At 43.9% G+C, this 13961-nt stretch overlaps 1 protein-coding gene across 1 annotated transcript in view; it reads left to right on the top strand.

Annotated features, from left to right (window-relative positions):
• The first annotated feature begins 12067 nt into the window (after positions 1 to 12067).
• LOC106577695 (fibroblast growth factor 11-like) overlaps positions 12068 to 13961 on the top strand; it is a 116745-nt gene continuing 114851 nt past the window's right edge. Inside the window, exons 1-2 of the mRNA XM_014156024.2 lie at positions 12068 to 12305; positions 12660 to 13925. Of these exons, the coding sequence (XP_014011499.1) occupies positions 13733 to 13925 (193 nt within the window). The 5' untranslated portion in view covers positions 12068 to 12305; positions 12660 to 13732. The remainder of the gene's footprint in view (positions 12306 to 12659; positions 13926 to 13961) is intronic.

Below are 13961 nucleotides of genomic sequence, written 5' to 3'. Positions count from 1 at the left end.
ATCTATATTTCAAGAGAGACGTGATCCAACAAAGACAACAGCAGGGGGGGGGGACAATGTTTGAGACAAATATCAGACACACTGCAACAACTCACAGACATAGACACACCATTAAAAAATATATATGTTTTGACACATACATTTCAATTACAGAAACATTCAAGCATCATAAATACAAGTCCTAATGACAATCACATTCTTCAGCAAAATGTGAGTCAACCAAACTTTAAAACTCCTCTACGGAAACAAGATCCTGGGGTTTCAAGCTGGTCTGGGGAGGATTCCAAGACCACGGAGCTGAGTAGCTAGAACACTTTTTGCCGTGGTCCCTTAGGATTTTAGGAACTGTTAAAAGTAAGTAGGAGTTAGACCTTTACTGGTATTTATTTTCGAACCGTATCAAAGGAGAACAGAGATAAAGTGTCAGTTTTCCCAAAATGGCCTTACAGATCCTAGTGTACTGATGTTTAAGCCTACGCAGAGTCAACGAAGACCAGCCAACAGTACTATAGAGATCACAGTGGTGTGTCAGATGCTTTTGGTTGGTAATAAACCCTAAGAGCTGCATGATACACAAAATCAAGTGCCTTCAGGGTAGTGCTTGAGGTCTGCATATAAATTACATCACTGTAGTTCAAGACAGACGGGAATGTACACTGTACCAGCTCTTTTCTGGCCTCCAAAGAAAAACAAGCCTTATGCCAGTAATAAAAACCTCTTCTCAGCTTGTTCTTCTTTACCAGGTCCTCAACATGATTAGTGAAGATCACCTTCTCATCCACCCAAACTTCCTAATATTTGTACATCTTGACTTGCTCTGTGGAATTTCCTTCAAGGTAGTAATGACATGGCTTTCAGAGTGTTTAATATTGGAAAATAGCATGCGTTTTGTTTGAGAAGAATTCAGAACAAGAATAGAGAACAGTGTCATCCGCATAAAAAACAGCACATCAGCTGTCTCAATATGTCTCCCAATGTTGTTGATATAGATAATAAGAAACAGTGGACCTAAAATTGATCCTTGAGGCACACCTGCCTTAACCATCTGCCTTAACACACTGGGTTATATTTGACAGTTCACAAACCAATCTAGAGTATGATCAGTAATCCCAATACACTTCAGTCTCTGCACCAATACAGTATGGTTCACAGTGTCAAATACCTTTGACAAATCTATGAACACAGATATACAATGCAACTTCTTATCCAGAGCATAGCGAACATCATCCAAAACCTTCAATGTTGCTGTGGCTTGACCCGAAACCTAATTGCATACCACTCCAAATATTGTTTTCCTGGAGGTACGCTTTTAGCTGCTTATTCACTAAGGATTTAAATATGGGCCTAATAGTTATTCAGTAGAGTGGGATCACCTCCTTTCATAAGAGGTAGGGCAAATGCTGATTTCCACAATCTGGGAATTTCATTACATTCTATGGTGAGGTTAAATAGGCGGGGGTCTAGATCTTCAGGGCACAGGGATTTTTTTTTTACATCAATTGCTTTCAGGGCTCTACGCACCACTGAGGCAGAGAAGGGCGAGAAAGAGAACCTGGAGAAGGAGTGGATGGGTGTATCAGATAATTTCACAGTGGGGCTCATTCTGACCTTTAACCTGCCTGCGTCAAGAAAATGCTGATTAAAAGAGTTCAGAATAGAGGTTTTCTCAGTTATCACCCTGAAGAAGGCACAGTGATGCAGAAACGTTGGTGATTTTACCCAATAAATGACTGGGAGTTTATATATGGAGTGTAAGTCTGTCTTTATTTTTATAGCTTATAGTTTATTCGCCATTAGTCAGCACCGCTACATAAATTAATTTTCTCTGGGTGTGCGCCAGCTCATGTTTTTTACATCACCTTGGAGTCAACCAGCAGTTGTTTAGGAAGCTGTTCATCTTTTTTGTACTCTGAACCTTTCACAATTTGGAAGTGTTATTCAGATGATCAGTGGTAGATTTGAAGAAGTGGTCTGCTTTCAGCTCTCCGGTCGTAGCCACACCCTGATTCTGAAGGCGTTTAAAAGCCATCCAATCATCACCCGAATCAGACCTTCTTGCTTTAGCCCACATATCATTCCATTTCCTTATGATTTCAGCTTGTTCATCTGAGAACCGATGGGTTGTCTCTGACCTTAATTCTGTATTGGTTGAAAGGGGCATGCTTGTTGCATACATCCTGGAATGCTTTGTGGAAGTAAGAAAAGGCAAATTCAACATCAGGGATGAATTCAACTCTATTCCATGCAATGTTAAAAACATAATGTAAAAAATATCAAACTGCTTCCAGTTTCTTTTCATGATGATACGTGGAGGTAAATTAGGAGTTGTACCATCTCTTACACAGGCAACAGCCCAGAGATCACTTGCAAAAACACCAGAAGCATTAAAACGATGAGGAGTGTTGGTTAAAATAAGATCAATCAAGAAGGATTTTAGAGGACACTGCATTCAACCTTCGCACACTGTTGATAATCTGAGTAAGATTATAGGTGTTACATAAATTCTTGAGTTGGTCAGAGTTGGATGTCAACAAGTCTAGGTTCAGGTCACCCATAAACACAAATTCAGATTTGACATTATGTGATAATAATTCAAAAAACACAATCGAGAGAGCCAGTAATAGCAGATTGTGGTCTATAACAACAGGAGACAACCAGATTCAAGGATGCGCAGAGATTTATAGTCAGAGACAGATATCTAAATTGCTTGTGCTTGGTAACAGAAGTCGACCGAGAACTTGTCTTTTATGAATAGCAACACCACCACTATTTTTTGGAGTAAGGTTTCAGAAAGCATAAATACATCTGTGTCTGTGTTTTTTATCAAAATATTTCAGTTTCAGAAGAAGACTTCTTACATTTATGTGCAGAAACTTCAGACCATTTTGACTTTTCAATTCAGATGGGGTAGAAATGTCAGGACCTGGTTAGATTGCACATTTCCTGATAAGTAAAAGCAGCAAGAATAATGGCAAGATTTTACAGAGATCAGATTTTACAGCATTTGAATTCACAGACAGTACTAGAACCATAGTCCAGAGGAACCAGTCTTTAACACAACGCATTTTAAAAGGTGCGTACAGTCCATAGACATGGTTAAGTAATGAAAGAACAATCCAGATGTGTCACGCCTGCTCCTGTTCCCCTCTCTGGCACTTCAGTGCGCCAGGCTGTGCTTCATTACACACGCCTGTCACCATCATTACGCGCAGCTGTGCAATATTGGACTCACCTGGACTCCATTACTTTGTTGATTGCCCTTCTATATCTGTCTGTTCCTCAGTTGGTTCCCCGTGTCAGCATTTATGTCGTTTTGTTCCCCCTGTCCAGACGTTCTTGTTTTGGTTTGATGTCCGTTTTCCAGTAAATGTTCACTCCCTGTACTTGCTTCTTGTCTCCAGCGTCGAGCCCTACAACATGTAAATGCTATCGTGCGGTTTCTCCCATGTCGAATGGAAAAAAGCATCAAATTCTCCAGCGCAATAGAGGGGCAAAGGTATGGTATCTCCCAAGGCGCAGCATGGGAAAAACACTCAATAGTTCTCCACATTTAAGAGACATCGGGCCCTAAATGCATCATCCACACTGTGAGATTCAAGGTTAGAAAATAGCAACAATAGCAACAGCAACATGTTTGTTTGTAGCCAATCAATAAACGTGAGAAAAAACTATAATACGTTTTCTAAGACTACGATATAAAATAATAGGCCTATGAGGTTGCACACTAATCATAAATAGGCGTAAGTACAATAAAATATCAATAAAGGCCAAGTAATCTAAATCAATCCTTGTTTGGGGTTATTCATCTCGGAGTGACAGCAGGCTAAAATGCGCTGACTGACACAGGGGCTCCTGTATTATAGTGTTGTTTGACTCTAGCAAAGGGTTGTAATTTACCCAGACCTTATCAAAGGGTGTATCTGTGGATTTATAGTAGTAGTAGGGCCCTTTCCTTTCCCGATATCTCTAGCCACGGCAGCATCGCACACACAACCATGCATGAGCAAACAATCACACACACACACACACACACACACACACAGAAAGATACGCACGCACGCACACACACACAGACAGCCACACAAACGCAGGCACTCACACACACACACAGACACACAGAAGCAGGCACTCACACACACACAGAGAGACACACAGAAGCAGGCACTCACACACACAGACAGACACACAAACGCAGGCACTCACACACACACAGACACACAGAAGCAGGCACTCACACACACACACACACACACACACACACACACACACACACACACACACACACACACACACACACACAGACACACAGAAGCAGGCACTTACACACACACAGACAGACACACAGAAGCAGGCACTCACACACACACAGACAGACACACAAACGCAGGCACACACACACAGACAGACACACAAACGCAGGCACACACACACAGACAGACACACACGGGGTAGAATACATTATAAAAGGAAAATACTTGTAGTCTATACACAGTAGCACATCTATAAGTAGCAGTCTCCATAAGGGACTACTTTATATACATGTGTGCCATTGTGTTTGGATGATAAACTAAAGCTGTGTAATGCTATTCTACATCTACAGGATGGGAATATGTGGGTTTCACTATACGGAACCATGGATGCGTTCCAAATGGCACACTGTTTACTATAGTGCAGTAGTTTGAATTGGCCCTGGTCAAAAGCAATGCCTTATATAGGGAATAGGGTGCTATTTGGGATGCTGACATTGTCTTCACGTGTTACTGCAGTATGTTGGCTTGACACTGTTTCCTAAGGATTATAGAGGAAGCTGGCATTTTACAGGCACACTTTCATCTCTACTCTCTCCCTCTTTCCTTCCTTCCCTTTTCCCTCTAGCCATTCTCTGTGATCCCTAGTCAATCTTCCCTCCCCCCTTTCCCTCCCTCTACACCCCTCTTTCTTCTCCTCTCCTTCCTCTCTCCATCTATAAAATATGTTGTGGTAGCCTTCAGCCTCTCTCTGTGTTTCTCCCATGCAGTCTCTCTCACTCTCTCTCTCACCCTCTCATCTCTCTCCCTTTGTCGCTCTCTCTCTCTCCCTATTTGTATCTCTCTCTCTCTATTTGTATCTCCCTCTCTCTCTCTGTATCTCTCTCTCTCTCTGTATCTCTCTCTCTCTCTCTCTCTCTCTCTCTCTCAGGGCTGAGAAGGGTTTGGCCACTTGTTCCTTATGATCTGTACAGATTAAATGCTATGCTAATCTTTGCCCTCCTTCCCTCTCTTTTCCCCTCCTTCCCCTCCTTCCCCATCCTCTTTGCCTCTCCTCCATCCCATTCCGCTCCAAGAAAAGATTAGAATCGGGAGGGCTCAGGAAAATGATGGGGTTGTGTGGGGACAAAGGGTGGAGCATAGAGATCGTATTAAATTACTAGAGGGGTTATGTCATACCCTCAGTTCCTGAATGGGGCGAAAATGGCAGCCATATTGGTCAGGGAGAAATCTAAACCAGTCTAATTGGAATGAATGGCAAATAAATGGAAAATAAAAGTAACGTTATATATCAGAAATTGTGTAAAATAATTATTCTCAATCTACAATACTGTCAATTATAAATACAGTTACTATGGAGTTTATACACATTTTCTGTATAAATAGCCTCTAAAATAACAGACCATAAATGTCTCCTATTTTGTTTTCTTGGAAAGCTGTGAGTGCTATTCTGCCCTACCAAGCAAAAAGGAAACCAAGGTAAATAAAAGCAATTTTTCTCAGTTCCACGCAAAGAACAGTTACTGCCTTTTTGATTGGAAGGGCAGTATTATATGAGGCAATATCGGTTGGCCTGATTGTTGCATTTACAACTTGTCTAAGTCCTATCGTACTGATTTCAGTCAGTGTATGGCTGTGGAATGACTGCATTGTTTGAATGGAATGTTGGCATATTGGCAGCAAATTTGAAAAAGTGAAACTGACTAACTAGCTAACAAATATGCAGTGCAGATACATTCTTAAAATTCATTATTTGACACAATATCTTATCACAGCACTGGCAAACAATGGTTTGACCAACTTCCTGACCAAAATGGCTGACCTTCAGACCATCTTAAGAAGGTTCATGTCCATTTTAGTATTCTAATTCTATTGGGTTGAGGAGGATGATGAGGAGGAGGAAGAGGGGAGAGATGGGAGTGGTCCCACATTACATTGGAGGGGTTCTGAGATTAACAGTTAATGTCAAACATCAACAGTAGTCCACTTCCCTGCTTTTCAAGTACAAGTAGGAGACTAGATTTAACTATTTGACCTACTCCCAAGTGACTCTGAACCAAAGGCACACTTACACGTAACCATCAAAGGATGATTTGTCTGAGAGAAGATGATCCTGTGTGTGTGTGTGTGTGTGTGTGTGTGTGTGTGTGTGTGTGTGTGTGTGTGTGTGTGTGTGTGTGTGTATATATATATATATAATATAAACGCAACTGTCTAGCAACCCAACGGTTGCGAGTTTGAATCTCATCACGGACAACTTTAGCATTTAAGCAACTTTTCAACTACTTAGCATGTTAGCTAACCCTTCCCTTAACCTTAACCCTTTAACCTAACTACCTAAACGTAACCCTTTTAGCTAACCCTTCCCCTAACCTTAACCCTTTAGCCTAACTACTATACTTAACCCTAACCACTAGCCTAGCTAAAGTTAGCCAGCTAGCTAATGTTAGCTACCTAGCTAGAATTCGTAACATATCATACATTTAGAAAATTGGAGAATATAGTATATTTTGATAATTCGTAATGAACAATATGAATTGTAATTTGTAACATATACGAAATAGGTGATTGACATTTACAAATGAATACATACATACAAAACTTAACACATCATACTAAATGGAGTGGGTCGGATTGATGTACAGAATAATACGAAATGCTCTGAGACCAGGTTAGTCTCTCTGGACTCTAAATCGCACAATTCCCTCAGCTTGAACCCCATTCTAGCCTACAGTGGCGCGATAGCTAAGAGGAAGTTTGATGAGAGGTCTGGGACTAAACCAAGTGTTTTAGTGCTTATCTGTATGCTCATATAAAACATGTGTTTGGGGATTTTGTATTTAACAAATTAAAGAGGAAGTGGACTTTATAAGTGGAGCCCTGACTAGCAGCACAATGGCTTTACATCACCTGACCGAGGGTCAGACGTTTTCTCTATCGAATGAACAACTGGAAACACAGTGATCCAACCCTCTAGTACTACATGTGGTTGATGATTGAGGACTGTACTGGATTGACGGTGAAATATTCTCAGTTGAGACGTTTCCTTTAATAACCAATCACTTCTGAAACTCCTCCATGTGAACTAATAGAATGATGGAGGGATGGAAAGATGGTATTACGGTGTCCATTTTAAGACGGCCTTACACAAAGTCTCGGAGACTAATTTGGACAATGTATGAAATGATGCAGTGATAGAATCATGGAGTGATAGAATGATGGAGGTCATTAAGTATGAAAGAGGAAAACAGCATCAGGGGTGTTGAAGCCAAACATAACAAACAAGCCACATCAACCCTTCATCCTTACATAATGAGGTGGAGGATTAGAGAGAGAAAATGAGACTAGTCACCTCTGCTGTGTCAGGGAGAGGGGGAGAGAGGGGGAGGAGGAGCAAAGGGAGTGAGAGAGGGGTTGGGGAGGGAGGAGATGGCGGGACAGAGGGGAGAGAGGTGTGAGACAGAACTGGGCCAGTATTTGTGGGACAGCGAGAGAAGAAGGGGTTGGAGGAGAACGGGATGGAGAGGAGCGATGAGGAGGAGGGGAGAGCATGTGATGTGTACTCTTTGGTCAGAGCGACCTGGTCAGGACAAGCCCAGGGATTTGACAGTAATGAAACCGACACACACGGAAACACATGGAGTCATTAGCTCCTGATATTATCCTCTCTCTCTCTGTCCTCTCTGTCTCTCTTTCTCTCTGCCTTCTCTCTCTCTCTGCCTTCTCTCTCTCTCTCTGCCTTCTCTCTCTCTCTCTCTCTCTCTCTCTTTTTCTTTCTCTCTCCCTTTCCCTTCTCCCTCCCTCTCCTTCCTGGCACTCTGTACCATGTCTTGGCTTGTCTGGACCGACTGATGTCTTCGTCACAAATCTCCTGTGTCTGTGTCTCTTCCCACTCCAGTTTCCGCATTGTGGAGCTCTGAGAAATGGAGTCCTTTTGATCCGATGGAGCTTTCCCCATAATGGAGATGGAGCCACTGTGCTTGGCTGAAGCACTGTGGTGTGAGGAGAGCTAAGCTAACTCGAGAGTAAAAAGGAGGGAGAGAGGGAACCCTGACGGTGTTGTAAAGTAAAAGAGAAAAGCAGGTGAAAAGGATTCCATTCCTTTCACACACCTCTGGGGATCCAGTCCAGGGTTTATTTCTTTATAATATAGGCATTGTGAAATTGCTATTACTATGTAACAACAGACAGAAAAGCTGAATTTGTATTGGAGACATAACACCAGAGAGAGTTTGTCGTCAATATCTTGTGACCAAGGTGAAAAAGTTTCAGTTTGATCCAAATCAAATCAAATTTGATTGGTCACATACACATGGTTAGCAGATGTTATTGCGAGTGTAGCGAAATGCTTGTGCTTCTAGTTCCGACAGTGCAGCAATATCTAACAAGTAATATCTAACAATTCCACAACAAATACCTAATACACATACATCTAAGTAAAGGAATGGAATACAAATATATAAATATAAATATATGGATGAGCAATGTCAGAGCGGCATAGGCTAAGATAGAATAGATAGTATAAAATACAGTATATACATATGAGATGAGTAATGCAAGATATGTAACATTACTAAAGTGGCATTATTAAAGTGACTAGTGTCCATTTATTAAAGTGGCCTATGATTTCAAGTCTGTATATAGGCAGCAACCTCTCTGTGCTAGTGATGGCTGTTTAACAGTCCGATGGCCTTGCGATATAAGCTGTTTTTCAGTCACTCAGACCCAGCTTTGATGCACCTGTACTGATCTCGCTTTCTTGATGGTAGTGGGGTGAACAGGCAGTGGCTTGGGTGGTTGTTGTCCTTGATGATCTTTTTGGCCTTCCTGTGACATCAGGTGCTGTAAATGTCCTGGAGGGCAGGTAGTTTGCCCCCGGTGATGGGTTGTGCAGACCTCACTACCCTCTGGACAGCCTTGCGGTTGAGGGCAGTTGCTGTACCAGGCGGTGATACAGCCCGACAGAATGCTCTCAATTGTGCATCTGTAAACATTTGTGAGGGTTTTAGGTGACACGTCAAATTTCTTCAGCCTCCTGAGGTTGAAGAGGCGCTGTTGCATCTTCTTCACCACACTGTCTGTGTGGGTGGACCATTTCAGTTTGTCAGTGATATGCACGCCGAGGAACATAAAACTTTCCACCTTTTCTACTGCTGTCCCGTCGATGTGTATAGGGGGGTGCTCCCTCTGCTGTTTCCTGAAGTCCATGATCATCTCCTTTGTTTTGTTGACATTGAGTGAGAGGTTGTTTTCCTGACACCACACTCTGAGAGCCCGCACCTCCTCCCTGTGGTTGTCTCGTCATTGTTGGTAATCAAGCCTACTACTGTTGTGTCATCTGCAAACTTGATGATTCAGTTGGAGGTGTGCATGGCCATGCAGTCATGGGTGAACAGGGAATACAGGAGAGGGCTGAGCATGCACCCTTGTGGGACCCCAGTGCTGAGGATCAGCGAAGTGGAGATGTTGTTTCCTACCTTCACCACCTGGGGGCAGCCTGTCAGGAAGTCTAGGACCCAGTTGCACAGGGCGGGGTTCAGACCCAGGGCCCCGAGCTTAATGGTGAGTTTGGAGGGTACTATGGTGTTGAATACTGAGCTATAGTCAATGAACAGCATTCTTACATAGGTATTCCTCTTGTCCAGATAAGACAGGGCAGTGTGCAGTGTGATGGCAATTGCATTGTCTGTGGATCTATTGGGGAGGTAAGCAAATTGAAGTGGGTCTAGGGTGACAGGTAAGGTGGAGGTGATATGGTCCTTGACTAGTCTCTCAAAACACTTCATGATGACAGAAGTGAATGCCTCAGGGTGATTTCGTTCTGTTACCTTTGCATTCTTGGGTACAGGAACAATGGTTGCCATCTTGAAGCAAGTGGGGACAGCAGACTGGGATAGGGAGAGATTGATTATGTCCGTAAACACACCAGCCAGCTGGTCTGCACATGCTCTGAGGACATGGCTAGGAATGCCGTCTGGCCTTGCGAGGGTTAACATGTTTAAATGTCTTACTCACGTCAGCCACGGAGATGGAGAGCCCACAGTCCTTGGTAGCGGGCCTCATCGGTGGCACTGTATTATCCTCAGAGGTTAAAGAAGGTGTTTAGTTTGTCTGGAAGCAAGACGTCCGCGATGTGGCTGGTTTTCCTTTTGTGGTCCGTGATTGTCTGTAGACCCTGCCACATACATCTCGTGTCTGAGCTGTTGATGTCACGACTGTGTGTAGGAACGGACCAAGGCGCAGCGTGAATATCGTTCCACATCTTTTATTTGAAAGTGAAACTTAGCCAAACAAACAAAAACTATAAACAAACAACAAACCATGACAAAAAGGTGCAACAATCACTAACTCAAAATAATCTCCCACAAACACAAGTGGGAAAAACAACTACTTAAGTATGATCCCCAATTAGAGACAACGATGACCAGCTGCCCCTAATTGGGAATCATACGAAAACCTCAACATAGAAAAATAAACTAGAACATAACATAGAAAAATGTAACTAGACAAAACCCCCCAGTCACGCTCTGACCTACTCTACCATAGAAAAATACGAGCTCTCAATGGTCAGGACGTGAGAGTTGAATTGCGACTCCACTTTGTCTCTATACTGACATTTTGCTTGTTTGATTGCCTTGCGGAGGGAATGACTACTCTGTTTGTATTCTGCCATATTCCCAGTCGCCTTGCCATGGTTAAATGCGGTGGTACGCACTTTCAGTTTTTCTCGAATGCTGCCATCGATCCACTGTTTCTGGTTAGGGTAGGTTTTAATAGTCAAAGTGTGTACAACATCTCCTATACATTTCTTTATAAACTCACTCACCGAATCAGCGTATTCGGCAATATTATCCTCTGAGGCTACCCGGAACATATCCCAGTCCGTGTTATCAAAACAATCTTGAAGCGTGGATTCCGATTGCTCAGACCGGCGTTGAATAGTCCATAGCATGGGTCCTTACTAATAATAGAGTTTGTAGAATAACATAGTTGATGCTAATGCCTAGTGCTTGTTTTGGACTATGAAAGACAGAAATTATCATATACCAAAAAATTGAAAAGGGCACAAAAATGTTCAAACATTCTATAAAATTATTTTAATTGCGAAGAGAAAGTGAAAGAGAGAGACAGATAGGATGTGTGTGTGTGAATGTGCCTGTGTGTATGTGAGAGTGTATATTCAGAAGTTTGATTATTCATCTGCATACTGAATGTAAGTCTGTCTATGACGTTGTATAAGTGACGTCTAAGAGACGTTGTCCTGTCTGATTCAGTGTGTCTCTCTGTTTGTCTGTCTATTCCTATGTCCTTGTCATATTGAGCAGTGTAGAGGGAGACTACAGCCACTGACATCTACTCTCTGTTTGTCTCTTTAAGCCAACATCATAGAGAGGGTGGGGCTGGGCTATACCGCTGTACCGGGAGAGAGGAGCGATGGGGAGAGAGAGGAGGAGAGGAAGGGAGGAATGAGAGACGAGGAAGAAGGAGGGAAGGAGGGATTTTGAATAATAGACAGAGAAGGAGGGATCGGAGTGACAGAGGGAGGAGAAAAGGGAGGGAGAAGGATAGCAAGAGGGAGGGCTTAGGGAAATAGAGAACACAATTGAGAGAGAGGGAGGGAGGGAGAGAGCATGTAAAGCATGTTGCCGCTGCTGGCTCTGTAATGCACTGTGAGCAAGGGATGAGAGAGAGAGAGTCACACACACACTGTCTCTCCACACGTGCACACACACACACACACACACACACACACACACACACACACACACACACACACACACACACACACACACACACACACACACACACACACACACATGCATGCAATGAAACTGAGAGTTGCTTTGATCGGGAGATCAAGAGACATACACACATTCTCTCTTTCTCTCACACAGAGGGAGTAGGGAAGGCATCCAGGGAGGCAGGCACTGGTGCCTTTTGAAGCAGCAGTGAAAGAGAGAGAGAGAGGAGAGAGGACAGGGGGACTCTAAGGCACCGGACCACTGTCACCTACCGACCAGCCCCCCGCCGATGATCCGCGGCTACAGCCACAGCACAGTAAGAGACAACAGCTACCTGTCACCTTTCTCCCTTCATCCCTCCATTCATTCATTCATACTTCTCTGCCCCTCGTTTGTGTGAAGGATACTCAACTGTAGTGATGTTGGAGTTGGAGATCCGAGGGGAGGATAGGCAGGCACACTGCATGAGTTCCCTTTCCCTAAGTCTCTCTCTTGCTTCCTCATTCATGAATGTCACCTCTGTTTGTGGGAACTGCTGGGATTAAAAAATGTTTCTCTCTGTTTTCTCTCTCTCTCTCTCTCTCTCTCTCTCTCTCTCTCTCTCTCTCGCTCTTTTTCTCTCTCTCTCTCGCTCTCTCTCTCTGTCTTCCCCCTCTCTCTCGGGGGGTAGGTGAAAAGGGGGTTATGCCAGGAGAGCTTGAAAGGAAGGGAAGATCCAGCTCTCCGTCTGTCCATCCGTCCGTCCACCCGTCATCCTCATTCCTCTTTTTTTCAGAGCCGATATCTCAGGTCGGACGGTCCGGTTTTGAATTCTTTCTTTTTCTCTTGTAATTTTAGTTTTTTCTCTTTTTTGATGGAGGGATGTTAATAAGGATCAGGTGAAGAAAGGAGGAGCTGCATGGTGGATGTCTGAAAGGTTGTGTCATTTATATATATTTTTGTTTGTTCTTATTTCAACGATCACTTGTTTCTCCACCTCCTGACTGAATTGAAGCGTGTGTGTTAGCAGCAGGACTGGAGGCTATAAGGACTTTGAGACTTATCTCTGTTTTGATATGATTCGGTCGTCAGGCCAATTTTTTCCTATCCTGAAGGAGCTGTGTCAAAGTTAGCTGGAGCTGCAGGGAGAGGAGGGGGCCGTGGGGAGGGCCTGTGGCCCAGGACGGAGCACCCAACCTGGGACGCACACAGAGGGACACTGGCGTAGTAGCTCTTCTCACCCACTGATAACTGTGTACCTGAAAATGACACCATGAGTTTTATATTGTCCTGCTGCCATGGTGACGGAGGGACAGTGACAACAACGTAAACAACAACAAGTGCAATAGCAGGCAACAGCCTAAAGGAGAACAACAACAGCTAAACCCCCAGTGACTGGAACAACACATTGCATCTAACCAAACCTCAACTAGCCAACATCCAACAACTTTGGGTGGGCCTTTGACAAGGACTCCACCACTCCATCTGTCCATCAGCCCTTTCTCCACCACTCTCTCTGCCGTGGTGGTCTCCTCCCTCCATTCACCAGCAAGAATCCCCTAGTGATCCCCACTCTGCTACTATATTCCTCCAGATATTGTTGACATAACATATTGACATTTCTATGTCAATCTAGGAAAGTTTTCTCAAGGATTCTGGGTAATCTCCCCCGGCGGTGCGCCGTCGCCCTGGGTGAAAGGGCAGGGGGGCGGCCCACGGTTCCCCCCGACCACAACCGGGTGAAGAACAGGAGCGGGCGGCAATATGGCGGCTCTCGCCAGCTCATTGATCCGCCAGCGGCGGGAGGTGAAGGACCCCCAGGCCAACCGGCAGGTGGCCAACAAGAGGAAGCCGTGCCCCAAGGCCAACAAGTCCCTGTGCCAGAAACAAATATTATTACTCATATCAAAAGTCCGACTATGTGGCAATCGAGGGCGAAAGTTAGAAAAAAAACCGGGTGAGTCAAAATATACAGTACCAGTCAAAAGTTTGG

Source organism: Salmo salar, chromosome ssa18, assembly GCF_905237065.1.
Source record: "Salmo salar chromosome ssa18, Ssal_v3.1, whole genome shotgun sequence".
Lineage (NCBI taxonomy): Eukaryota > Metazoa > Chordata > Actinopteri > Salmoniformes > Salmonidae > Salmo > Salmo salar.
Note: the sequence above shows the minus strand (reverse complement) of the source record. Positions and strands in the feature narration are given on the sequence as shown.